Here is a 26,457-nt window from a genome sequence, read left to right as displayed (position 1 = left end):
TCTCTACAGTTCTTTTAAATACAATGTTAAAAGGTAGAAAAGTTAGAAAGGAAGAAGTTAAATCTGTTTTTATTTTTAGATGACATGACTGCATATGTAGCATGGAACAATGGAAAATGAGACGAAAAAACATTTACAATAACATCAAAACATTGGCTATCTAGAAATAGACAAAGATATGTAAGACTGCTTTGCTGAAAATAAAGTACTGCTGAGGGAAATTTTTAAAAACTTAAATAAACAGAGATATACCATGTTTATGGATTGGAAGTCAATATTAAGATATAGTTCTTCCCAAAACGATCTATAAATTCAATAAAACCTCAAAGTCCAAGCAGACCATTTTGAAAAAACTGACAAGCTAATTCTAAAATGTCTGTGAACATAAAAGGAGACAGAATAGGCAATACAATCTTGAAGAAAAACAAACTTTGAACACTATGAGTTTTCAAGACTTACCATAAAGCTACAGTAATTAAGACAATGAGATATTGAAATAAGAACAGACAAATAGATCAATGAAACAGAAATATACCTACACATATTAGATCACATAATTTTCAACCAAAATGCCAAAGCAGTTAAACAGAGAAAGGAATGGGGTTAGAACAACTACATATTCTTATGGGGGGAAAAAATAAACCTTAACTCCTAAACCTCACACCACATACAAAAACCAAATCAAGATGGATCACTTAAAACTATAAAACTTCTAGAAGTGATCAAAGGAAAATGTTTTCATTACCCTGCATTAGGCAAAGATTTCTTAAACAAGACACAAAAGGCACTAACCACAAATATAAACAAAATTCACAAATTGGACTTCATCAAATTTAAACACTTCTCACCTATCAAAAGATAGCATTAAAAACGTAAAAAAGGAGCTGGTTGGTTAGCTCAGTTGGTTAGAACTCAGTGTTATAACACCAGCATCAAGGGCTTGGATCCCTGTACCGGCCAGCCGCAAGCCATAGACTGGGAGAAAATACAATATATATGAGGGTACTTCAAAAAATTTGTGGAAAAACAGAATTGAAAGATAATGTGAATCTTTCCATGAAATTTCTGAAGTACCCTCATATTTCTGAAAAGGTTTTTTTTTTCCCAGCTGGCTAGTATTGGGATCTGAACCTAAGACCTTGGGGTTATAAGGCTGTGCTCTAACCAACAGAGCAAACCAGCCAGCCCTCTGAAAAGGGTTTGTGTTCCGAGTGTATTAAGAGTTCCTACAAATCAGTAAGACAGACAGACAATCCTATTAAAAAATATGAGCAGGGCCAAGCCCGTGGCGCACTCAGGAGGGTGCGGCGCTGGGAGTGTGGCGACACTCCCGCCGCGGGTTCGGATCCTATATAGGAATGGCCGGTACACTCACTGGCTGAGTGCCGGTCACGAAAAAGACAAAAAAAAAAAAAATATGAGCAAAAGATCTGGAAAAACATTTCACAAAATAAAATATCCAAGTGATCCACATACATTAATGATACTCAACCAGCATTATCATGAGAGAAATATAAATAATACAAATTAAAACCAAGATAAGCTACACACCCAAAAGAATGGCTAATATTAAAATAACTAAATAAATAAAGACATCAAGTACTGGCAAGAAATGTGGAGCAACAGAAACACTCATTGCTGGACGGAATTTACAATGGTAAAACCATGTTGGATAACTATTTATTTGGCAGTTTCTAATAAAGTTAAAACATATAACTAACCTATGACTTAGCAAGTCCACTCATAGGTGTGAACCAATAAAAATGCATATTCCAGAAGAATGCTCATAACAGCTTTATTCATAAAAGCCTCCAAAACGAAAACAATTCAAATGTCCACTAACAAGAAAATAATAAACAAACTGTGGAATATCCATACATTGGAAATTTACTCAGCAATAAAAAAGAATGGACTGTTGACAATGTACAACATGTATAAATCTCAAAAACAGGATGGTGAGCAAAAGAAGTCAGCCATGAGAGAGTATATTCTGTATGATCCCATTTACATAAATTTCAAGAATAGTCTTCATCTGTAGGATTGTGGCAGTGGGGTATATTGATGGACTGTTGGGAAAGGGCTCAAAGGAACTCTGAGGTGATGAAAGTATTATGTATCTTGATCCGGGTAGTGGTTAGAAGGATGTATCATTAAGTAAAATTTCATCAAGATATACCCCTTAAGAACTTTACATTTTAATGTGAGCAAATTAAACAATCACAGAAGCTGTAAGAAAAAGAAAGCAGTGCCGCCCCTGCCTCACTCGGGAGAGTGCGGCGCTGGTAGCGCCGAGGCCACAGGATCAGATCCTATATAGGGATGGCTGATGCGCTCACTGGCTGAGCGTGGTGCAGACCACACTGTGCCAAGGGTTGGGATCCCCTTACCGGTCAAAAAAAGAAAAAGAAAAAGCAGAGTTGAACACAGAGATTAAAAGCATCGTCAGGCTGATTCCACCCTGAGGTATCAGATAGAAAGAAAGCAAATCTACTCTGAGGGTATCTACCCTATCAAAGTGAGTTCATAAGGGTCAGCCCTAATCTAATATGGTGTCCTAAAAATGGTGGAAATTTGGACCACACAAAGATATTCTTAAAGGGAAGACGAAGTGAAGATACAAGAAGAATGTGAACATGAAGACAGTCACCTACAAGCCAAGAAGAGAGGTTTAGAACAGATCCTTCTGTCACCGCTCTGAGAAGGAATCAGCACAGCCAACACCTTGACTTCAGACTTCTAGCCTCCAGAACTTTGAGACAATAAATTTTTATTGCTTAAGCCTCAGTCTGTGGTACTTTTTAAGACAGCTCTAGCAAAATAATACAGAATTCTGAGAATTGTGTCAAGACTACCTTCGGACTCAAGACTGCAATATCAACTTCCATAGTCCCCAGCCTGTTGGTCAGTCCTACAGATTTCAGACTTGCCAGCTCCCACAATTGCATGAGCCAATTCCTTAAACTGTTTTTTAAAAAAAATACACACATACATGCAAACACATAAATATCATATTGGTTCTGTTTCTCTGGAGAACACTGACTAATACACCACCATAACCCAGGACTTGAAGAATTCCCATAAAGTTTCAAGAAATATGAACTGAAAAAAATTAAAAAAAAAAAAAAAAAAAAAAGACACAAAACAAGAATTCACAAGTGTTGAGCAACAACTTCAGGTATTAGCCACAAATAAAGTGAAGATTAAATATGAAGAAATTATCCATAATGTAACACAGATGTCAGAGAGCTGGGGGGAAAAATGAAATCAAAGTTAAGGGACAAGAAAGGTAAAGCAAAAAAGGCCAATACTAATCTAACCAGAGTTAAAGAAGGGGATGATAAAAAATAATGGGATAGAAACAACATTTGAAAGGTAATGGCAGACAATTATTCCTAATAACTGAAAGGCCAGTAATTCCTAGCACCAGAAGTTCAAGGAATACCAAGCAGAATAAATAAAAGGAAATGCAAAGTTAGAAATATCACACTGAAAGTATAGAATACCAAAGACAAAGAAAAGATTTTAAAAGCAATGATAGACCAATAGCTGAGTTCTTACTAGCATCAATGGAAGCTTGAGTACTATGGAATGATATCTGCAGCTAAGAAAAAACCTAACTGTCAGTCTGGAATAGCAATTTTCAGAAAAAAGGTGACCTAAAGATGCTTCCAGACAAAAATAAAATAAAGCTTTAAAAAAGATAGATTAAAAAAAAATGGTGCCAGAATAATTAATTATTCATATGGAAAAACATAAAATAAAATCCACAAATCATATTTATTCCAGGTGGATTAAATACTCAAGTACTGAAATAAGAGTTATAAAACTTTGAAAGGATAATATAGGGGAATATCTTTGACATTCTCAGAGATTAGGATGATTTCTTAAATAGCTCTTCTTAAATAAGTTAATAAAAATTAACTAATTGCTATAGTCTGAATGTTTGTGTCTCCCCAAAATTCATATGTTGAAACCTAATCCCTAATGTGATAATATTAAGAAGTAGAGCCTCTGGGAGGTGAATAAGAGGTGGGGCCTTTGGCTCCATCCTCATGATTCCAGTAAGTACCCTTATAAAAGAGACTGCAGAGAGCTGCCTTGCCCCTTCTGCCATGTGAGGATGCAGCAGGAAGGTGCCATCCACAAGGAATGGGCCCTCACCAGACACTCGGTCTGCTGGTGTCTTGATATTGGACTTCATCTTCACGGTTCTCTAGCACTGTGAGAAATAAATGTTTATAAGCCACACAGTTTATGGTATTATAGCAGCCCAAACAGTCTAAGATAGAAATTAAAGATAAATACATTTGACCACTAAAATTAAGAACATATTTATCAAGAGATAACATGAAAAAAATGATCACAAGCCACAAATAGGAAGGTGTATGCAAAGCACACAACAAAATTCACACCTAGAGTTATATAAAGAACTCATATAAAAATCAGTAAAAGACTAATATCACAATAGAAAAATTGCTGAAAGATATTGAACAGATATTTCAAGATAGAAAACCTAAATGGCTAACATAGAAAAGATGTTCATTCCTATCAGATTCAAGGAAGGGTAATTAAAGCTAAAATGTAAGATGAGACACATTTCATACCCACCAGAACTGGCAATAATGGAAAATTCCGACAATATCAAGTGGTGAGACAAAGATGTGGAGCCACAGGCACCTTCAAACACTATTAGTGAGAGTGTGTATTAGTATAACTAGTTTGGAAAACAGAGTTAAAGAGATGAGCATACCCTATGACTCTGCAATTTCACTGTTAGTGTGAATTCTATTATTTCTAGGGCTTTAACCCTCACATGACCACCAAGAGATTCATACAAGAATGTTTTTACCAGCAGTGTTTATAATAGCAAAAATCTGGAAACTATCCAAAGCACAGTACACTAAATAATTTGTGGTCTATGCAAACAACACAATACTCTACGCAGACTATTCCCCAAACGATTAAGTAACACTGCTGAGTTTAAAAAAAAGGTTTTTTTATTTTGTAGCTGGCTGGTATGGGGATCTGAACCACGGTCTCCCAAGTGAGTTAACCAGCCACCATCCCCCCCATAAAGTTTTTAAAGTATAAAAGTAAATATGGAATAATAAAATTTAAACAAAATTAAAAAGCATACATATACAACAATATACGACTCAGAAACACATATACAGAGTAAAAGTATAAAAGAAAAGCAAACATAAAATTCAGGGCAGTGGTTCCCTTTACAGTAGGAGGGAAGGAGATTCCACATGAAGAGGCATATGGGAATTCAAAGAGGGCAGTGGGTAAATGGGTATCTACTTTATCATTCTTTTGATACCATAAATATTTTTATAAATATTATTTTGTATCTATGTGATGGTAAGTTTTATGTGTCAACTGGCTAGACTATAGTACCAGTTATTTAATCAAACACGAATCTAGGTATTGCCATGAAAATATTTTGTAGATGTGTTTAACATCTACAATTAGTTGACTTTAAGTAAAAGCTTACACTTGATAATGTGGTGGGCTGCATTAAATCATTTAAAAGGCCCTGAAGAGTAAAAACTGAGGTTTCCCAGAAAAGAAAAAATTCTGCTTCAAGACTATCACCTCAGTTCCTGCCTAAATTTCCAGCCTGTTGGCCAGCCCTACAGATTCCAGACTGCCAGCCCCTACAATCACATGAGCCAAAATTCCTTAAACCTCTTTATACATTTTATATTTAAATCTCTTTATACATGTTTACACAGAATGCTATTGGTTCTGTCTCTCTGAAGAACACCAACTGAATACAAAATCTACTAAGGAAGAGACAGACCTGCCTGTTTTATAACAAACACAATATAGAAGGCAGAGAGTCAGAATAGAAAGATTCAAGGGACAGTGATGAGAAAAGAAACAATTATGAATTTAGGGCTTGGAATGACAGCAAGTGCTGCCAAAATTAACTCACAGTGTGAGGATCTGAACTGGAATCAAATGGTTATTTGACAAGAAGAATAGTGGCAGGTTTGATGGGCAAAATTTGGTTGTTTTGAATGAAACATACAAGTAAATAAAAAAACTAACAAAAATATCAGAAAACAATAATGGAAATTCAGGACCTATGGAGAAAAGTCATTAAATTTTATTAGCTAAAAACCAATATTTATCTAACATATCACAAAGAATGTTTTTACAAATTTTATGATACTTCCACAAAATTTCAAATTTGTAGAAGGCCATGTCTGCCACCTAGTGCCACAGAATTTGTTAGAATACAATTGCTCTCATGTGTTCCAAGAAAATATGGAAGAGTTATGACTTATAATAATAGTAAACACGGTATCCTTACTTTAACTTTAATTCACAGGTGATATAAATTATGTATTTATTACAAGAATAATGAAGAATGAATGTGGCTACAATTACTATAGTTCTTAGTGAACTTAACATAAATTTGGAGCTGTTACAGGTTTTAATAAAATCTCAGTATCCACTTACGGAATGTCCTGTTCCACTCTCCTCTTTAAATTGTGACTATCCTTGGTCCATTTTTCTTGCTGCATTTATTATCTATGCCACACATAACTGCTTAGTTAATGTATTTGGTAACATCATATATATTATTCTTTTAAAAATAAAGTCTTATTCTCCACATGGCTGGCAGAGTGATCTATTTCAGAAGCAAAAAATTGATATGCATTCTACTTAATCCTATATGGCTTTCTCCATCACCTGTATAATAGTCCAATACTTCATAAATATCATACTTTTCCATAACCCGACCTCTGTCTACTTACCCAGTGAAACAGATCATACATTTCAGCTACTCAGAGAGAGGGAGGAAGGAAAGGAAGAAAGGGAAAGAAAACAGGTACTCGATTTAAAAACTGACTTATGTTTATCAAGATGCTTTATTTTCCAGTATCAATAAACAGTAAAAGTACCACAGGCAAATATCCACTTACAAATATTTCTGAATGGTTGAACTCAAAAATAAAAACAGGTTTTTCTTACCTTAGCAGTTTTAATATAGTGGCTTAAAACTTCTGCTCTAATTTTTAATGTTTGGGCATGAAGAATCTCTCTAACAACCCAAAAGCTTACCTGCAAATAAAAATTTAAAAAAGTTGAGGACAAGATTATTTACTCACTAGGATCAAATTAATGACAAGAACTACATGACGAACATCCTATAGTTGCTTTATTTATTTATTTATTGTCGTTTTTTCGTGACCGGCACTCACTGGTCAGTCCTATATAGGATCTGAACCCGCGGCGGGAGCGTTGCTGTGCTGCCAGCGCAGCACTCTACCAAGTGCGCCACGGGCTCGGCCCCTATAGTTGCTTTAAAGATAAACCATACTTTCTCTTTCCCTTATCACCATGACATAACCAATCTTCAAATGCTGCACACTCTCCATATATATATAGAAAGAGAAACAGATGTGTGTGTGTGTACACACATAAAAATATCACTATAATTTTTAATTTGTAAAAGTTAATATAAATTTTTAGGGAAAAGAGCTTTCTAAGAGAATGCAATACAACCAGAGAGACACAATGTGAACACTTTATAAGCACAAGTGTTTTCTTGCTGTATTTTGAAACATTTTGGCAGAATGAGGTAAGCTCTAAAATCAGACACTGTAAAAGATGGTACCTATAGCACAGCATGCTTTTCTGTGGCTGTGTAATCCTACATTTTCACTGACTTACATTGACCAGAATCATAAATCTGAAGATTCCCAAGTATGGTTTTCTTAGTATGAATAAAACATAATAAAATATCATAAAGAAAAATATATCTAAACATTCTAAAATTAAGACTGTGTTTCAAAAATTTTGTGATGCTTTCTAATTCAATGAAACTATTTTCTTGATTTCCTTAAAAAACTTTAAAAATCATCAGAAGGCAGACTAGATCTATAGCATTATTAAAATGCTCTACTCTGGTGAAACAGTTTGCTTATCAAATGATATAAAATATGTATGTAATACATTTTAATTCATGTACTATGAAAATAAAATCAAAGTACTATAAGTTGGTTCAAACTTATAAAAATCTAAAAACAGGATGTAGTTAGAAATTTTAGTGCAAAAGATAATGCCACTGCCTCATATTTCTTCACTTTTTAAAAGGAGAAATATTTCACATTTTACTTGCAATTTTCATCTGTAAACAACTATCAATATCTATATACAAATATATATGTAATGTAAAATGTAAATATTTTACAAAGTCGTCTTCATTCTTGGACTACTAATTCTCACCAATTCTGACAAAGTTTACTTCTACAAAAAAATCAAGTTACACTACAGATATTTTAACAATAACCTTAGCAAATACCAACTATGAGTTCAAATCTAAACTGCATGATCACTGTTAATAAAATCTACATCAGACAAATTTTTAGACAAATACTATGGTGATTTTAAAACACAAGTTCTTTGTCAATCCTTTCATCAAAAGTTGCAGTGTATGTCACTCTTATTGAATCTGGGCAGGCTTCTGATTGCTTTGATGAATAGAGTATTAGCGAAACTGATGCTGACTTCCAGGACAAGGTCATAAAAGACCATGCAGCCCCTGCCTTGACTGCCAGAACATTTTTTCTGGGAGTCCTAAGCTACCATATAACAAGTACAACCACCCTGAAACCACCAGGCCGGAAAGGGTAAGCGTAGGTACTCCTCAATGGACAGTCCCAGCTGAAACCAACCACACCTAAGAATACTGACCCAGAATAACCAACACTAGGACATAGCTTAATAACAAAATTACTGGACTTATAAGAAAAATCTTTTGGCCATCTAGACAAAACAAGAACATAATTTTTTTAAAAAAAGGAAGAAAATTTACTTATTATCAGACTTTTTAACAGCAACACTCTGCCAGAAAAAACAAAAACAAAAACAAATGGAGAAACATATTAAAGATAATCAGGGAAGGAAAACATCAGCAAGCATTTTTTTATCCAGTAATACTGACTTTCACCTAAAAGAACACAGGCAAATCTGTCAATATGTAAGAACTCAGGAATTATTGTTCCAATGAGTCCTTCCTAAGTAATCTACTTGACAAGCTTCTGACAACCAAAGTGACTAGGGAAACATCAGCATCAGAATAGTGAGCACTAAATATACACCTATTCATAGAACTGAGGATTAAAAGGGAGAGAGTACATTACATAATGCTTATGTACTCAGACAATATATAATACAATTATAAAAAACAGGAAGGTGAGAATAGAGAACATCTGCAAAATATTTACCTATTTTCCCTAATAATATCGATGGTGGTGTTGTTAGTACTGTTATTTTGAGATGGTTGTTTGTTAAGTAGGATAAAGCAAATGAGTAAATTACAGGATATCATATCATGCCCTATGTCCCTTGAAAACCAGGATTCCGAGTGTGGATGAAAGGACATGCAGATGTAATACAGAAGAATTGAAGTAAAAACTCTGGTCCTGAAACTGAATTTCTGAATTTTAAGTATCAATATCAATTCATGAGATATTTTATCTTTAAATAGTTTTGTGTGTATGATATATATAGATATCCTAGCTATATCTATTGAAAAGGACTAGAAATTATGGTCACCCAAACAGCAATGAGCATCCCTAGCATCCAGATCTATTTCCCACTATAAGAAACCATGCTTTCTTAAAGAAATGTTGACTCCAGGCGGGGGACAGGAAATGCACAAAATAAACCTGCAACATCTTGGCATACCAGGTGGCAAGGAAACTATTAAAGACTATTAGGGTTGGGGCTGGCTAGTTAGCTCAGTTGGTTAGAGCACAGCCTTATAACGCCAAGGTCATGGGTTCAGATCCCTGTACCGGCCAGCTGCCAAAAAAAAAAAGGACTACTAGGGACATGCCAAAAGACATGAAAGTCAACCTAAAGAGACTCCCACTGGCTAAAGATAGGGCAATATAACAATGAGTTTCAGTAAGGATAATAATTGCAATAGATTGAATCTCCTTATCTATGAGGATACTTCATTCAAAACGTCCATGGAAACATAAAATTAAAAGATAATACATATCTTTTCATAAACTTTTTGAAGATCCCCTCATATGTTTAAATCTGAGTTCATAATAATATTAAAAAAATGTTTTTGGTCATTATCACAGGATGACAGAATACCAATTCACAATCTTCAAAACTGCTAAATAAAGGTAAACAATCAAACTTTCTCCCTTATCCTTCGTTTCCTATGAAAATGGACCTCTGGGTAAGCAAATACCAGATAAGAGAAAATGCCTCTTTATGAAAGCATTTCAACTAATAAATTAAAAAGAAATAATGAAATGACAATTCATCTTTAACAACCCCAATTAATTAATGGATCTACACACAACTGCTATCATCTCAAAAGAGACGAGATATTATGTGCTTCCTGATGAGAAAATACAACACAACCTATATACTCTTTCCAAAGATACTAAACCAGATTGAACCTTTGGAACCAGCAGCTGATTCTCAAGAAAAATAGAACATGTTATGTTACACTGAATGCAGTCTAGACTGTGGAAGACTTCTACATAGGTCAAAATGCCTGGGCTCCTCCACAGATAAATAATAAAGAAAAGAAAGGGACAAAGGGGGCAATTGTAGATTACAAAGTCTTATGCACCAAACTTTAAAAATTGGCAAGACTACAACATTAAAGATCTAAATGTTAAGTGATAAAACTATAAAAAGAAACACAAAGAAATGAGTACTATAAAAGTCAGGACTACGATTACTTCTGAAGAAATAAGGGTGTGCTTGGGACGAGGCACATGAAGGGAGCTTGTACGGTAGTTGGCAAATTTTTTTTTTTGACCTGGGTGGTAATTACAAGAATATTTGCCCGACAATAACTCATTAAATCATACATTTGTTTTGTGGTTTTCTGTATCTATGTTTTATTTTACACTAAGTGGTTTAAAGCAAGTAAGAAAAAAAAAAGAATAATAAAAATGGCTAGGGAAATTTAGAAATGGCAGAACTTACTAAAAATAAAAAAAAAAATATGTGAAAGTAAAACTAAGAAGATTCTGGAGCTCAATTATATAGCATGGTGACTATAATTAATGACGCATAGTATACTTGAAAATCGCTCAGAGTGTAGATTTTAAATGTTACATAAACATGTAAATATATGAGGTGATAAACATGTTAATTAGCTTTATTTAATCATTCTACAATGTATAAATATATCCAAACATCACACTGCACACCATAAATATATAATTTGTCATTTGTCAACTAAAAACAGTAAAACTAAAAAAAAAAAAAAAAAAGAAAAAGAAAAAAGAAAAAGAAAATTGAAAAAAACCCAAACAACTAAGAAGAGCTATAATGAAAGGTCCAAGAAGGTAGTGATCTTTTGTTTTTCTTGCTCACTGACATATCTCAAACATCTAGAACACTGCCCAGTACATAGTAGGGGTTTAATAAATATCTATCAAATGAAAATGAAAGCTGAAGCATGTTACAACAATTAGATTGCAAAGTCTGATGATAGCAAGTGTTGATAAGGTTATGCAATAATGAAAACTCTTATACTCTGTTAGTGGGAATGCAAATTGGTACAAACATTTTGGAAAAAAAATAAGATATTGTCTTGTATGGTTAAACATGCATATATTCTATGACTCAAATTTCACTTCTAGGCACATATTTTTCAAAACAATCAGTGTTTTTCACTCATTTATAGTATCAATTTACTGAGTTTAAACAGCAATTGTTCAACTGCTTTCTTCAGCAGAAAAGATCAAAGTACAAATCATTTAACACAAGTACATATTATTTCAGAAAACTTTTGTTTCAGCTATGTGTCTGGATTGAGTTGCAATATAAGATTTTATCTTACTGTGGGATAGAGTCAAAAAAGTTTGAAAGCCACTGCCTAGAGAATCTATTGCACATGTGCAACAAAAGACTTTTAGAACATTCACAGCAACATTTAATAGCAAAAAATTAGAAAATACCTCATGTTCACCCTCAAAAGAATGATAATTTCATTCTAATTCGTTCATGTGATGAAACCCTACAGCAGTGAAAATCAATGAACTAGAGCTACATGTACCATGGATGCCTCAGAGAAACACACTTGAAAAAAGCCACAGAAGAATGTACATGGTATGATGATATATTTTATACAGATGAAAAACAAGCATGATTATATCACATGTTTATACAAATGTATATCCCTGAATAAAGATACAAACATTTCTGGTAAATCTATAAAGAACCTATTTTGGAGGAATTAAAAAAATAAACCAACTGAAAAAAAAAAGAAAAGGAAGAAAAAGAAAAATAACAAACACAAAAACTTCCAGATTATGGTTACCTACTGAGTGAAGATAGAAGAGCATGTAAAACACTTCAACGGTTTTGCTAATATTCTTACATGGTAAATTCAGTTGTTTATTACAACACTTCTTAACATATATTAGGTTAATTATATGAATTTGCAATTTTTGTAAGCTAAAAATGGTCAAGCATAAGCAATTTCATATGCTTCAAATATTTAACACATTCTTTGAAATGTATCAAATATTTCACTTAAGAAAATCCTGAAAACAACATTTATTTACGGGATATTTCTTGCTTTATTCAGGGTTTTATAGTCATGTAGAGAAATTATGAAGACCTTACATTTGCAGCCAAAATATGTTAAGATTTAAAGATAGTTTAAGTTTTTATTATGGAAAACCCCAAATATATACTGAACTAAACAGAAGATAATAATGAAGTCATAGTCTATCAACTAGCCTCAGAAAATCATCAAGTTATAACCTAGCTTTTTCACCTCCTTTCTCATCCCACCCTCTGCTGGCCCAGTAAGCAAGTCACAGACAATATATAATTGCATCTATAAAAATTTTCAAAAAGAAGCCCTTTTTTATAAACATAAGCCTATCACTCCTAAAAACATTAATTTCTTAAAATTACTATATATCCAGTCAAATTTCCAATTATCTAAAGATAGCATTTAAAAGAAACTTAGAACAACCCTCTCCCTGATGAAAAAAAAATCAGGAAACCACTGGCCAGAAGACATGACTACAAGTTATTTTACCAGAGAAATATCCAAGATAGAATGATTATTAAAATTATAATATAGTCAAGTGACGAGATTATACAGACATTAAATGTTTCCAAAGTGATTTTGATGTAGGACCATATATGGTCTCTAAGACAACAAGGCTATAAATTGTAAGTACAACATGATCTATATTAGAATAAGAAAAAAAATAATGAAAGGATACATGGTGAAATGTTAACAGTCACATCTGAGTGATTTTCCCTTCTGCTTTTCAAACATTTCTAAATTTTTTCAATTTTTCTGTGACACATGTTGTTATTTTGATAATCAGAATAAAGTATAGTTTTTAAAGAGATAGGAGAAAGTTCCATTTCAGGTATCAGTGGAGTAGCTTTGTATCTTTAGGAGTCCTCCTCTGATTATAATTACAAAATATAAAAATTAAAAGCACAAGTGAGGAACCAAAAGCAGGCAGAAACTGCAGAACTGATCCTTGAAATTAGTAAACCGCATTCGGTAAAATTTGTATTTATAAAGGTTACAGCCAGTTACCACAGTGTGGGGCAGCTAAAACTCAAGCAGAAGGCCACAGTATTAATGGCTCAAACAGCAAGTCGACAGTGTTTGGCCGTGGTAGTGTGAGCATTGTAACAGGATTTTGTTTGAATGACAAAGAAAAAATTTTTACTGTGAGGATAAATTCTGGCCACCTCAGAAAAATTTTAAGACAGCTGCTATATAGCTCAACTATGCAATTCAGTACAAGATATGTTTGCTGTATGCCTGGGTTAAGGGGTTTAATATAATTTTTAAAAACGTTAACCCACTCCTTTTTGGGGAATACAGTGAACCACACAGCCTGAGAAACTATTTGCTATAAACCCTTAGAAATGCTGGGTAAAATATAACAAACTTAAAAAAAAAATGCACGTCTGAGTTGGAAGGAAAATAAAGAATTTCCCTAGAGTTCAAAACAAAGAAGGAAATAAAAGCAAAGCCATGGTTACAAGTGGATACTGCAGCTGCCCTTGGAGGATTTCCTATCTCAGTGACACAGGGCTTGGGACTTAATATTCCTTCAAAGACACAATACAAAGCCTCACAGCTCTCTCCTCCTCCCTCTATTTCTACCTAAGAGTGGCTCAAAGGGCTCCATTTCCAGGGTGGACTAAAACAATTCACCTATTGGAAGAGGGAGATAACACACAAGTTTACCTGTATTGACCTAGGCTCTGGATGGTCAAGAAGAAAAAAATAAGTGTTTCAGAAGAATTTGCAACCAGAGACCTGCCCTTAACTGGATTTGGAGTTTAAATTTTCACTACAGAGAAGTACAAATTATTACCCAACCAAAACATTTAACATTAAATAGTCCTAGGTCTGTGATAGCCCTGGTTATCAGCAAAAGCAAACAAAAGCCTCTAAGAACAAATATACCCTCAATATAGGCAGTAGGAAAATTCCCACAGGTAAAGCTTAAACAGATATGAGCTTTGTTAAAGTAAGTTTGGCCTAAAAGTTTCTCTGGATATAGTGAACTATAACCTAACTTGATGTATAAACAGATTGTATCCTACTCTTGGAACAAGTAGTGGAGTTTCAGCCAATTACAGGCAGCCCACTGTTTAAACTGTGTTCAAATAAGGCAAACTCCCACCTGTAATGAATCCAGCTGTTTCTGTAACTCACTTCATTTTCTGTACATCGCTTTCCATTTTCTGTCAATAAATCTTCCCCAAACACGTGGCAACCCCAAAGTCACTCCGAACCTGTTCGGGTTCTGGAGGCTGTACGATTCACGAATCATTCTTTGCTCAATTAAACTGTTAAATTTAATCTGTCTGAAGTTTTTCTTTCTTTCTAATAGCTTTCAATACAAAGCTACAAAACTCATAAGAAAACAAACCATTGTAAGGATTAGCAGAAAAAAAAGAGAAGTAGAACCCCAAGGACTTCAGATAATAACACAGAAACTATAAAATAAAAAATTGAAAATTATTTATTGAAAAAAAATAAGAAAAAAAGAACTTCTTGGAACTTCTGCTTGCCAGAGTTGAGGTACATGTGAGACTTGGTCTGGTCACCCGCTGCTACCGGAAGTGTCTTGGTGGAGGTTGCTACCGTGCACGTGCTGCGGTTTTGGCTAAGCCAAACCACACTCGTGCTGCGGCCGCCCTTGAGTCTGTGGTAGAGGCTGCAGCAGCAGCAAGACGGCAACTTGAAGGAGCAGGAGGGTGGGCGCTTGGTGGGGCCCGAGGTTTCATCGGCGCCACCGCAGCCATGGCCCTGATCAAGGTGACCGCTGGTACGGCCAGGCCTGATCCTCCCCCGCCAAATTCTTTATTGATGATATACTGACACTGTATTTTACAACCTTGCTAAACTCACTAGTCCTGTGGCTTTTTTGTTGATTCTTTGGGGGTTTTTACAGAGACAACTGGGTCATCTGTGAATAGACAGTTTTATCTAGTATTTTTTCCTTTTCAATCTGTATATGTATATTTCTTTCTCTTGATTTACCTCATTGTCCAGAAATTTCAGTGCTATGTTGAATAGGAATGGTGAAAGCAGAAATCCTACTTTTGCTCTCAAAGTTAGGGAGAAAGTATTCAATCTCTCATCATTAAGTATAATGTCACTTTTTGGGTTTTTTCAGATATCCCTTCTTGGATTTAGGAAGTTTCCTTCTATTCTTAGTTTATTGAGAGTTTGCATTATGAATAAATGTTGAATTTTATTTGATGCAAAAAAATAAGAAAAAGATCACACTATTGTGAAAACACACAGATTTGAAACAGAGAAAACACATCTGAAGAAAATTAGTAAACTAAAATATAGATCTGAGGAAAGCACTCAGAACGGAGCACAAAAAGAAAGATGGAAGGTTAAGAGACAAATAGGAAAGAATGTGAAGTTCCAACAAGATTCGAAGAGATATTGGCAGAGACAATACTTTAAGAGATATTTGCTGAAAATGTTCCAGAGTTAATGTGAAAAGTCAAACTATTTCCTAATGAAAACTTATGTACTGAGGAACTGAATTTCAGAAACTAAATAGCAAAATTTTATAAAAAACTCACATGATTAAATCTTCTTGTGAAGGCAACTGCATTTGGTGCAGAACTATATTTTTCTTTTTTATTCCATCCACAACTTGAAAGCTCCTGGAAAATTAAGGTGAAAATTAAACATAAATTCAAGAAATAGGCCAGTTTTCTTGTCATATGAAGGGTTTCAAAACATTAAGGACAGTTTGTGTCCCTTTCTAGAACCACTTTATTTAATAGGAATATATCTAAATTATAACCATTCAGTTAAATCACAAAAGCAAATTTTATTAGTAAAATATAGGAGTAAATATATATTTGTCTTTTAAAACATAGGTAAACTTATATTCCATAGAGAGAATATTGGTGGATTCTTCTCTGAAGAGATTTGAAGAAGAAAAAATGTACAGATCTTGAAAGCTGAGCATCCACTTTCTGAAGAGATTTGAAGAAAAATGTACAGATCATGAAAGTTGAACATCGACATCATATAGTGAAGACTATTGGTTATCAAGCCCTATTCAATCACTCAGAACTCTCAATCAGCTTTTTAGTATCTCACTATTTGAGCTGACAGTCAACGATCCCGGATATTTGAAGAAATCTCTAATAAAAGGATTCTTGATCCCCCAAAGAGTCTGTAAATAAAATTCAAAGATCCCAAGAACTTGGATGTAAAAAAAATTAATTTTTATTGTACATTAACCTCTAACTGAAATGACATTCCTTTTCATAGTAACTGTAGGCTACAGGTTATGATGATAATACATGTGATTTTGTCACCAATAAAAATCATAGATATTTTCATATTACATTACAATTGATGCAGATATCTAAAAGTATCATTTACCCTCATCAGTACTTCATAATTATGTTAGTTATAAGACCCACCTCTCAATCTTACTTAATATGTTAGTGAGGAAGCACATATATTGCTATATAACTGAGGGAGGAGATGACAATTATAGTTTCAACACAGCAGATAAGCAGTAAATGCTTTGGAGACATAAATTACTAGCTTTTTTAACCTTAAAATTAGATTATAATTTTCAAATTTGAAATTATTGAAAGAAAAATTGAAATGACAAAAGCAATTCTACAGTTCAAAAAAATGCTTGGTATTCAAATAACCTAGATATATGCTCATTTCATATTATCTCCCTGTAAAGGAAGAAAATATTTAGTGGTAAATATACTGACACAAAAATAATACATGACAATGACATTAAAAACACCAAACTTCTAGAAAAAATTTTTTGTTCTTTCTAAAATCACAGCATACTTACATAACTACATAAAGACATCATATTTAAGGACAAAGTTCCTAGGAATAATCCATAAATGTTGAATTTGTTTATAACCAATTAATATAATTTCCAAATTTATATTAATAATATAAAGTATCTCTATCAAATTATAATTAAACTTATCAAACCACTCAAAGTAGCCATTTAACATAGAATTCAAACCCAATTACAGATCTTTATACATAAGGGTGATTTCATTTTCCTATTATAAGTAACGCTACATTATAAATAATAAATATCCTTGCACCTTTTCTGACATTTCTGATCATTTCCTAAAAATATGGTTCTAGCAGTGAAATCACTAGGTCATAGAGTATGAACTTGAGTCTCAAGGCTTTGACACCTGTCAAATTGCCCTCCTGAAATACTGAATCACTTTCACTACTAGTTTCACAAGTCTTATCTAAACTAGGTATATTTACTTCTCTTTCTACATATTATTGCCTTAATTTCCCCAAGTATGAGACTAATTATGTTTGTTGTTAAATAGAAAGAAAAAAAGGTGGGGAGGGGGCTATGAATCACCCATCACCAAAAGAACCTATGTAAACATCTTCCCAATCTTCTTTATGTGCATACGTGGACCTGTTTTTTTTTTTATTATTTATTTAAAGTAGCCAATATAGCTGTTCTTTTACTGTGTGATTTAACCTACCAATTGTGTTTTAAAAAGTCATTCCCGTCCTGAGAACAGAGATGTCTTAATAACAGCAATAATAATAAGAGTTAACACTACTACAGAGATTACTACATGCCAGTCTAAGTGCTTTGTACATATCAACTAATTTGATCCTATCTTCATCATTATAATTAATCATGATAAATAAGGAATCCAGAAAAAATACTGGCCAATTATGCCTTCGTTTTTTACATTTAAAAAAAATTGTAATGCTTTTCTGACTCCTCAAATAAGAAATGCTGAGAGATTTTAGAAAGTTCATCCAATTCTTAGAATATTTCAACATCATTCATGGAAAAATGCTTTGCCACTTTCAGAAAACTGTTGCAAGCAGACTGAAAAAAGAGAGAAAGAGAGAGGTATAGTCACATTATTTGGGAGCAAATGAGTTAAAGTTCCCCTGAAGCCCTCAGTTCCAAAGAATCTTGTAATTAGAAAACATAAAAAGACAAACAGGTTTTTTATCCTCATAAGACGGTAGAAAACATTACCCTCTCTGAAACAATGTCACATTACTAGCCTATCTACCGCAACAAACAAAACTGTAAAGATGGAAACAAATTAATGGTTGCCAAGGGTTAAGGATGGGGGAGAGAGGGTGAAGAGCAGTGGGATGTGTGTGACTATAAAGGGGTAGCACAATGGAGAGATCTTTGTGGTGAAGGAATCTTGACTATGGTAGTGGTGAGACAATCTACATATATGACAAAATGTCATAGAACTATACAGACATTATTGTAAAAATATCAATTTCCTGGTTTTGATATTGTACTATAGTTAATGTAAGACGTAATTGCTCAGGAAAACTGGGTGAAGGGTAAATGGAACTTATCTGCACTGTTTTTACAATCTCCTATGAATCTCTATCTCTGCCCCCGCTTTCTGTTTTGCACCTTCCTGTGAATCTAATTATCTCAAAATAAAACATTTTAAAAAAACAATAAAAACAAAAATCCATTTAATGGATTATGAAGCTAAAATTGCACTGGGACTCCAGGAACTCACCCACTACTGCCTTCTTAAACCCTGCAGTGCATTTACAGTTTCCTGGCCTTGAAGGAATTTTGACCTGGCTCACCTCTACCTCTAAATAGTCACTAAATTTCTCTGTGAGAAGAACTGCTTTTCTCTTTGTCTCTCTTTTTGTCTCAGACTCTAGAATCTTCCTCTAAATCACATTAGAATATAATCTGAGAAATAAATTCTGCCACAAGTGTCACCTTATATATCGACAGTTTATCAGCCTGGTCAAGAGTAATTCTACACTAAAACATCTCACATGAACACCAAAAAGTTGAAGTCAACTTAGTGACTCACAGGATGCTTTTTTAAGGGTCTGATTAAAGAATAAGACTGTTTTTTATACTATGTATATAACCCTCCATTTCCATAAAGGCTAAATGAAGTACAGCAGTCTTGACACTCCTAAAATTTGTTCCACTGGATTTAACTTGCAATTTTAAAATCAGAGAGTAAAGACAAATCTTCAAGTAGTAACTCAGATATATACAAAGGTAACTTCTTAGTGGTTATTATAAGTGTACTTGAAAGAATATTCATGGATTCATTTTGAACCATGAAACTACTGAGCCCAAATTTCAGTTGCATTTTTTCTGGAAGCACATGGGAAAGCAAAACCCACAACTGATGACCACCTACCCTATGAAAGAATTACTGAATTCACAGGAGTCACAGCTTCTCTTAAGTCTTGTAGGTTTGTTCTGAAAAGTGAAATTCTTGATCTAAATTTCATCTTGAAGGTTCCAACACTCTTAAAAGGACTGTTCTAAGGGTGATGTTGTAGGGATACCTATAGATAGAAGAAGAGAAAAGGCCAATATAGACCAGCATGTAGACAAGACTGAGGTAAGAAAAGAAAAAGTAATGGAATCTATAAAAGACTGGTGGGGTAGGGGCACGGGGGCAGGGGACTCTCAAAGCAGAAGATAATTATTGCTGAGGTATCTTTGTGTTCAAAAGTGGAAAACTTTAAAGGCATATGGTATATCCATTAGCATTCAGCCTATATGGCTACTTAGAAAGAAGTCTGGCCACAGATGACGTGCTTACTACTACTGCTATATTTTTAATCCTCAAAATAAGCTTTGGAACTATAAAACTCCATAAGACAAATCAATAATACCCCTTATCTTTTCTAATATACTCACATTCTCTTCTCTTCCCTCCTCCCCATATACTAAAGCTGCTTCTTTCATGAGATCAGAGATAAAGGCAGGAACTGTCTTCTGTCACTGAAACCATGATATACTTACTCTTCCAAACCATTTTCTTTACTTTCTCTAGTCCTAACCTAAGCCTAACTTTACTAAAGGTTAAGAAAGTTCATGGTGATGAATAGCAATAATACAAATTGACAAAACAGCTGCATCTTGCTTCTAATAAAAGTTTATTTTTATTTACAAGAAAAATTTGAAGTCTACATGTCTTCTTTTTCTTCAAATTTCTCACTATATATACTATTTACATTTTAATTTTAATGCAAATGATAATTTTCATTAAAACAAGAATAGAATTATGATACTCTGATGTTGGAACTTTGGATGTTGCCAAGATTATGGTCTCTTGGCATATACATTAAAGTTTGCACAGAGAAAGTTTTTATATGTATTGTCAGAAATATCTCAACTGTAAGTTTTTCAAAAATATTTTAGTAAAATTCAGAATTATCTATTATGTATTTTCTCTCATTTAACCAGCATTCTTCCTCAATCTCATGGAAAATCCTTCAGATACAGTCAATGCTTCCGCAACATGAAAGAACTCACACTGGAGGGAAGCCGCATAAATGTATAAGAGCCTCCTAAAAGAAAACAAACCTTCATGATCAAAAGAGAAACCACACTGGGGAGAGCTATGTATATAAGAAATGTGAAAAAACTTTTTAGCTGAGCTTCGGCTAAATACCAGAAATCACACTAGAAATTAATGAACGTACAGAACCCTTCAGTTAAACTTCTGCCCTTACCCAGTATTGGAGAATATCATACTAGGGAAGAAATATGAAAATATTCTAAATTAGGAAAGGAAAAAAACCTCCTGTTCCCACAGAAAGAATGTTATTCTCTAAAAGTAACATTGTTTGGAAAATGAGCTTTTGTAAAAATGACTCCAAACGTGATAAACCATGGGAGATGATATGCCTGTAGGCAGTGCTAACCTTAATCCCAAAAGACACAATCCTGAACACCATAATCCTGAATGCTGAAATCCTGAAAGCCAAATTCTGGGGAAAGGATGAGTACATTTTCGGTTGTACGCAGGATAGCTGCATGATATTAGGGAGAACTATTACCTTGCTGTTGCCTTTATTTGGAAATTAAGTATTTCACCTTTGCACCACTCTCAATACTGGAGGCACAAACTGTGTAAAGACTTCTAAAGTCTTCTAATTCATTTTATGCATTTTATGCAAATTTGACTCCACAAAAGTGCATAATGACGATGTTGACTTTGTGTGTAAGCATTGTGCCAGTATGTAAAAACACTGAAGCTTCCCCAGTAAATGGAAAGATGTCCTTTTTGTACATCTGCATTTGTGAAAGATAAAATTTCTTGAGATCTCAGCTGTTTGGGCAACTGCATATGTGGTGGTGACCCATCACAGTTTTTGATAGATCTCGTCTAATGACTCGGGTTATTTAGGATGACCACAGTTACAAAGCTGGGTAAACGCAGTTACCATAGTGTTATGTGTTTATATAATTCTCTTTTTGACCTATTTCTTTATGAATATGGTTTGTCTACTCATAACTGTTAAACCCATATGACTGTCATTAGTATAGTGAGTATTTGTGCTTGCAAAAATAGATATGTTACTACTGCCTGTTTTATTGTGTAAAGTGACCTATGAAGTCTTCTGGTGTGTTTTTATATGTTTCTCAAATAAATCCTCTTTTAAAAATGTAAATAAATGTCTTTTAAAGATTTTTAAAATTATTTTTTCCAGAATTATATTTTTGAGATTGTGATTTTCAGGATTTTAGACCTCAGGGATTTTGATCTTCGAGGATTTCAACATTTGGGATTATGGCCCAAGCCCGCCTGTAGGTTATACAGTATGAAGCTTTTTTAAAAAAAAACATCAAACTCAAATACTGAAGAGGTGAAAAGGTATTATTCTAGGTAGTAGAGATATATCATTGAACAGAACAGACAAAGGGTCCTGCTCTTCTGGGATTTACATTCTAGTGAGGGGATGACAGACCTCTAATCTATAAAGGTTTGATTCCTAACCATCCCCCCAACCTTTATCACCTCTTAAGACTTCTTCAGTTTTGATCAAAATTCTTATATATTGCCTTATAACTACATTTAACTGCAGCTCTTACACTCTGATGAATTTCTCAAGGATCTGGAAGGTATTTTAAAGAACAAACAGTCCAAATCATTTTTTTCATATTTAAATTTTTTAAAATTTATTTTTTGTTTTTTGAGTTTATCTTTTATAATTCAAAGGGCTTTAAAATAAATTTTAAAATGAATGAAATTAAATAATTAAAAATTTACTGAACACTCAGAGAGCTGTGTGGGCAAAGAAGCTGAACAAACATTTTTCTAAGACATAGAAATGGCCAACAGGCACTTAAAAAATGCTCAACATCACTAATCATCAGGGAAATGCAAATTAAAAGCACACTGAAAGATGACCTACCCCCAGTTAGACTGGCTATAAGAAAAAAGACAGAATAACAAATGCTGGTGAGGATATGGAGAGAAGGGAACACTCCTACACTGTTGGTGGGACTGTAAATTAGTACAACCACTATGGAAAACAGTATGGAGGTTTCTCAAACAACTACAGATAAGATCTACGACACAATCCAGCAATTCCACTTCTAGGTATTTACACAAAGGAATGGAAACCATCATGTTGAAGGGATACCTGCACTCCCATGTTCATCGCTCTATTTACAATAGCCAAGACATGGAACCAGCCTAAATGTCCACTGAAGGATGACTGGATAAGGAAAATGTGGTATATATTCACCGTGGAATACTATTCTGCCATGAAAAAGAATGAAATTCTGCCATTCGCAGCAACATGGATGAGCATGGAGAAAATTATGTTGAGTGAAATAAGCCAGGTACAGAGGGAAAAACACTGCATGTCCTCACTCATAAGTGGGAGCCAAGAGAAAAAGAAGGAAGGAAAGAAAGACCACAGTGGCATTTTGGACTTGCAGAGGGAGAGAACATACCTAGGGTTGTACAGTGGGATGGGGAAGGAGAGGAAGGGGATGGCGGGGAAGGAGAGGAAGGGGATGGCGGGGAGGGAGAGGGAGGGAGAGGATTAACTGGGTGGGAGACACAGGAATAATTGCAATTTGTGTTAATGGGCATGCTGATAATACTGATGTGGCCATTACATCTTGGCACAAGTGGTGACAGTCAATTTTGTAACCCATGAATATGCATAACCCCCCCAAAAAGATTCATGCCCCCCCCAAAAAAGCAAGAGAGCAACTGTAGTGGATTGAATTGTCCCCCCAAAACTCAATGAAGCTTGAATTGTGTCCCCCAAGTTTTATGTACTAGAAACTTAGCCCCCACTGTGACTGTTAAGAGGGTGGGAAATCCTATTATGGTAAATGAAAGGTAGAGCCTCGAAGAGGTTATTAGATTGTAGGACCATGCCATAGTGAATAGATTGAAAATGGTGGTCAGGGGTATGGTTTGGAGGGCTTTAAAAGGAGAGTGAATGAGGAGGTTGCTCTCTGTCTTGCTCTCACTGCTCCACCACTTTCCCAATGTGATACCCTGCCATTAACTGAAGTCACTACCAAAAAAAGCCTTCATCAGATGTGTTCCCTGGACTTTGGACTTCCTAGCCTCTGAAACTGTAAGCAATAAATTTCGTTTTCTTGCAGATTACCCAGTTCTGTGTATTTTGTTATAAGGAACAGAAACAAACTAATATAGCAACTGTGTGAATCAAAGAATTGTAAGGATATATATATAGTGGTTGAATGTAGATGATGGAATAACTTTTTTCCTTCCTTGTGATCACTATAATTATAGTTACAACAACTATATTATTGTGTTTTCTTCCCACCACGAAGAGAAAGGCTACTTATTGGAAAGAAGGGAGAAGAGCAAAAAGCCTGATTTAGTGTGAGAGGAATCATTACCCACAGAAGCTTCGAAATTTAGCCATGTGCTTAGGCCAATGAACCATAAGATTCTTGGGATTTCTGTAACACCAGCTATTGGAACAACAGGGCAAAGTGTTGATACCAGAGGTGGAGAGGGAGCTGTCAGTATAAATATGACTGACTGAGCTGAGACCTGTATCAGGCCCAACAACCATGTACAGACACTAATACTCATATTTCTACAGCCAATGAGCTGCAGCACTGCAAAAAACATTTTATTCTTTTAATAAATATTCTTCAGACTTGATGAGAGAAAAGTTATTTAAGAGGTAAAGTCAACTGGAGATGACGGAGAACAAGGGAAGGAAGTGAAAAGGATGACTCCCAGGTTTCTCACTTTTATTAAAAATGGATGTACTTTAAAAAATGTAATCACACCTGAGCAAACATTTTTTTCTATGTAATTACAGTCCTACTATGTAGTTTTCTTAATTACTGGTGAACTTTCTTTTATTATTTAATTCTTTTCATCAGTAAACATGTTTTTCCTTTCTTCTCTACCATTAAACAAATAACTAAGAAATGAAATACCCAAATCTGTTTTTGGTCTTCTTTCAGTCTGAGATAATTGCAAGTGTGTTACAGGCTTAGCATTATGTTTGATTTGGATCTGCTCTTAAAGATGTGATTTTTATTTGGCCAGTATTCTGTTGATGACTAAGAACATAAAAGGCTTGCAATTTTTCTTTTCTTTCTCCTTAGAGACAAGTCGGATAGTTACTACAGTGAAATAAATAGGCTTGGAATTTTTCTTTTCTTCTCTGAGCAATTTTGAGGTATATAGTACAATAGACATTTCAGATAACCAACTTTATTTCTGAGAAAACAACTGTACTCCTAATAATTGCCCTATACTTTCTTCCTACAAGTCAAGAACAAGTTTAGGTAGAATATGTTTAGCTAAATTTTGCTTGACATGAAAGACATCAGAATGCAGAATTCCATAAACTGGTAAGAATTACCAGGTCCTACTTTGGGAACTGATTGAGCAATGAGAGATACATATTTCATTAAGTTCCAGATAACTCAGAAATTGCCTCTATTATAGAAAACTGAGACTTGCGTGGTTCAATCACCAATTGGCAACTAAAATCACTATATTCCATAGTTGGATTCATAACCTATATTCTTTAAAATTCAAATTTAGTACATATCTTATTTCAAGAAATGTGAATAAACCACCTGAAATAAAGTAACACATGAATATATACACATAAAAAGAATGTTTAATTTAAGTAGTTTCAGTGTAACTTAACTAAAGATCTTGCAGTTTCATAAAATATATGTGTAGTTTTTATAAAGTTTTATATAAAGTAGAGACATGAAGCTGGCTGGCTGATTATCTTTGCTGGTTAGAGCATGGTGTTATAATACCAGGATCAACGGTTTGGATCCCTGAAACTAGCCAGACACCAAAATGAATGAATAAACAAACAAACAAACAAACAAACAAATAAATAAATAAAAATAGAGACTTGAATATTGGTATAATGGACAGAAACATTAAAATAAATTTACTAGTTATAGACTGACTCAGGGATAACCACTGTCTTTTCCTAATATCAGAGGTTTAATTTTGATTTAACAACAAGAATTCCTTCCTCCTTTAGTGAAGGTAATATTCTAATTGCATACATAAAGAGACAGGCACCATTCTATGTTAACAAATAAGACTAATACATTAGATTGGCTTAAACAATCTTTTGTTAAATTTATCAAGAGCAAAAGTTTTGACATAATAAATATCTGTACACCATTTTGGAAAACAACAAAGAAGTAGTAAGTATTTAATAAATTTAAAGATGTTCATGGTCTATAACCCAGCAATTGATGTGCTAGAGTACATATATCAACATGGATGCTGGTGAACAAAGTGGAACATAAAAAGCAAGCTAAGGAAAAAAACAAAAACAAAAACAATAAGATAACATTTACATAAAAAATTTAAAACCTGCAATAGCACATATTCCTAAGAGATACCTATATTTGTAGAAAAAATATAACTAAATGGACAGGAATGATATAGACCAATTATGGATAGTGGTTACCTCGGTGGAAAGATGCAGAGGGGCTTCGATAGTACTAGTTAGGTACACAGGGATTTACATTATTATTTATTATGCTTTGTTTTATGTACTCAATATGTCATACTAAATTTAAAAACATTTTTCTGCCAGATGACAAAGTCCTGTTTATGCTGACCAGATTTAATGAAATCTTGATCATTACA

The 26,457-nt window shown here is 34.0% G+C and overlaps 1 protein-coding gene across 3 annotated transcripts in view; it reads right to left on the bottom strand.

Annotated features, from left to right (window-relative positions):
• The window catches only part of RALGPS2 (Ral GEF with PH domain and SH3 binding motif 2), a 150,626-nt gene that overhangs the window by 82,700 nt on the left and 41,469 nt on the right, over positions 1–26,457 (bottom strand). For all 3 annotated transcript variants that reach the window (XM_063103892.1, XM_063103894.1, XM_063103893.1), the window contains exons 5-6: positions 16,102–16,185; positions 6,988–7,077 (exon numbers count right to left, since the gene is read on the bottom strand). In XM_063103892.1, coding sequence (XP_062959962.1) covers positions 6,988–7,077; positions 16,102–16,185 — 174 coding nt within the window. The remainder of the gene's footprint in view (positions 1–6,987; positions 7,078–16,101; positions 16,186–26,457) is intronic.

This window comes from Cynocephalus volans, chromosome 8, assembly GCF_027409185.1.
Source record: "Cynocephalus volans isolate mCynVol1 chromosome 8, mCynVol1.pri, whole genome shotgun sequence".
NCBI lineage: Eukaryota > Metazoa > Chordata > Mammalia > Dermoptera > Cynocephalidae > Cynocephalus > Cynocephalus volans.
Note: the sequence above shows the minus strand (reverse complement) of the source record. Positions and strands in the feature narration are given on the sequence as shown.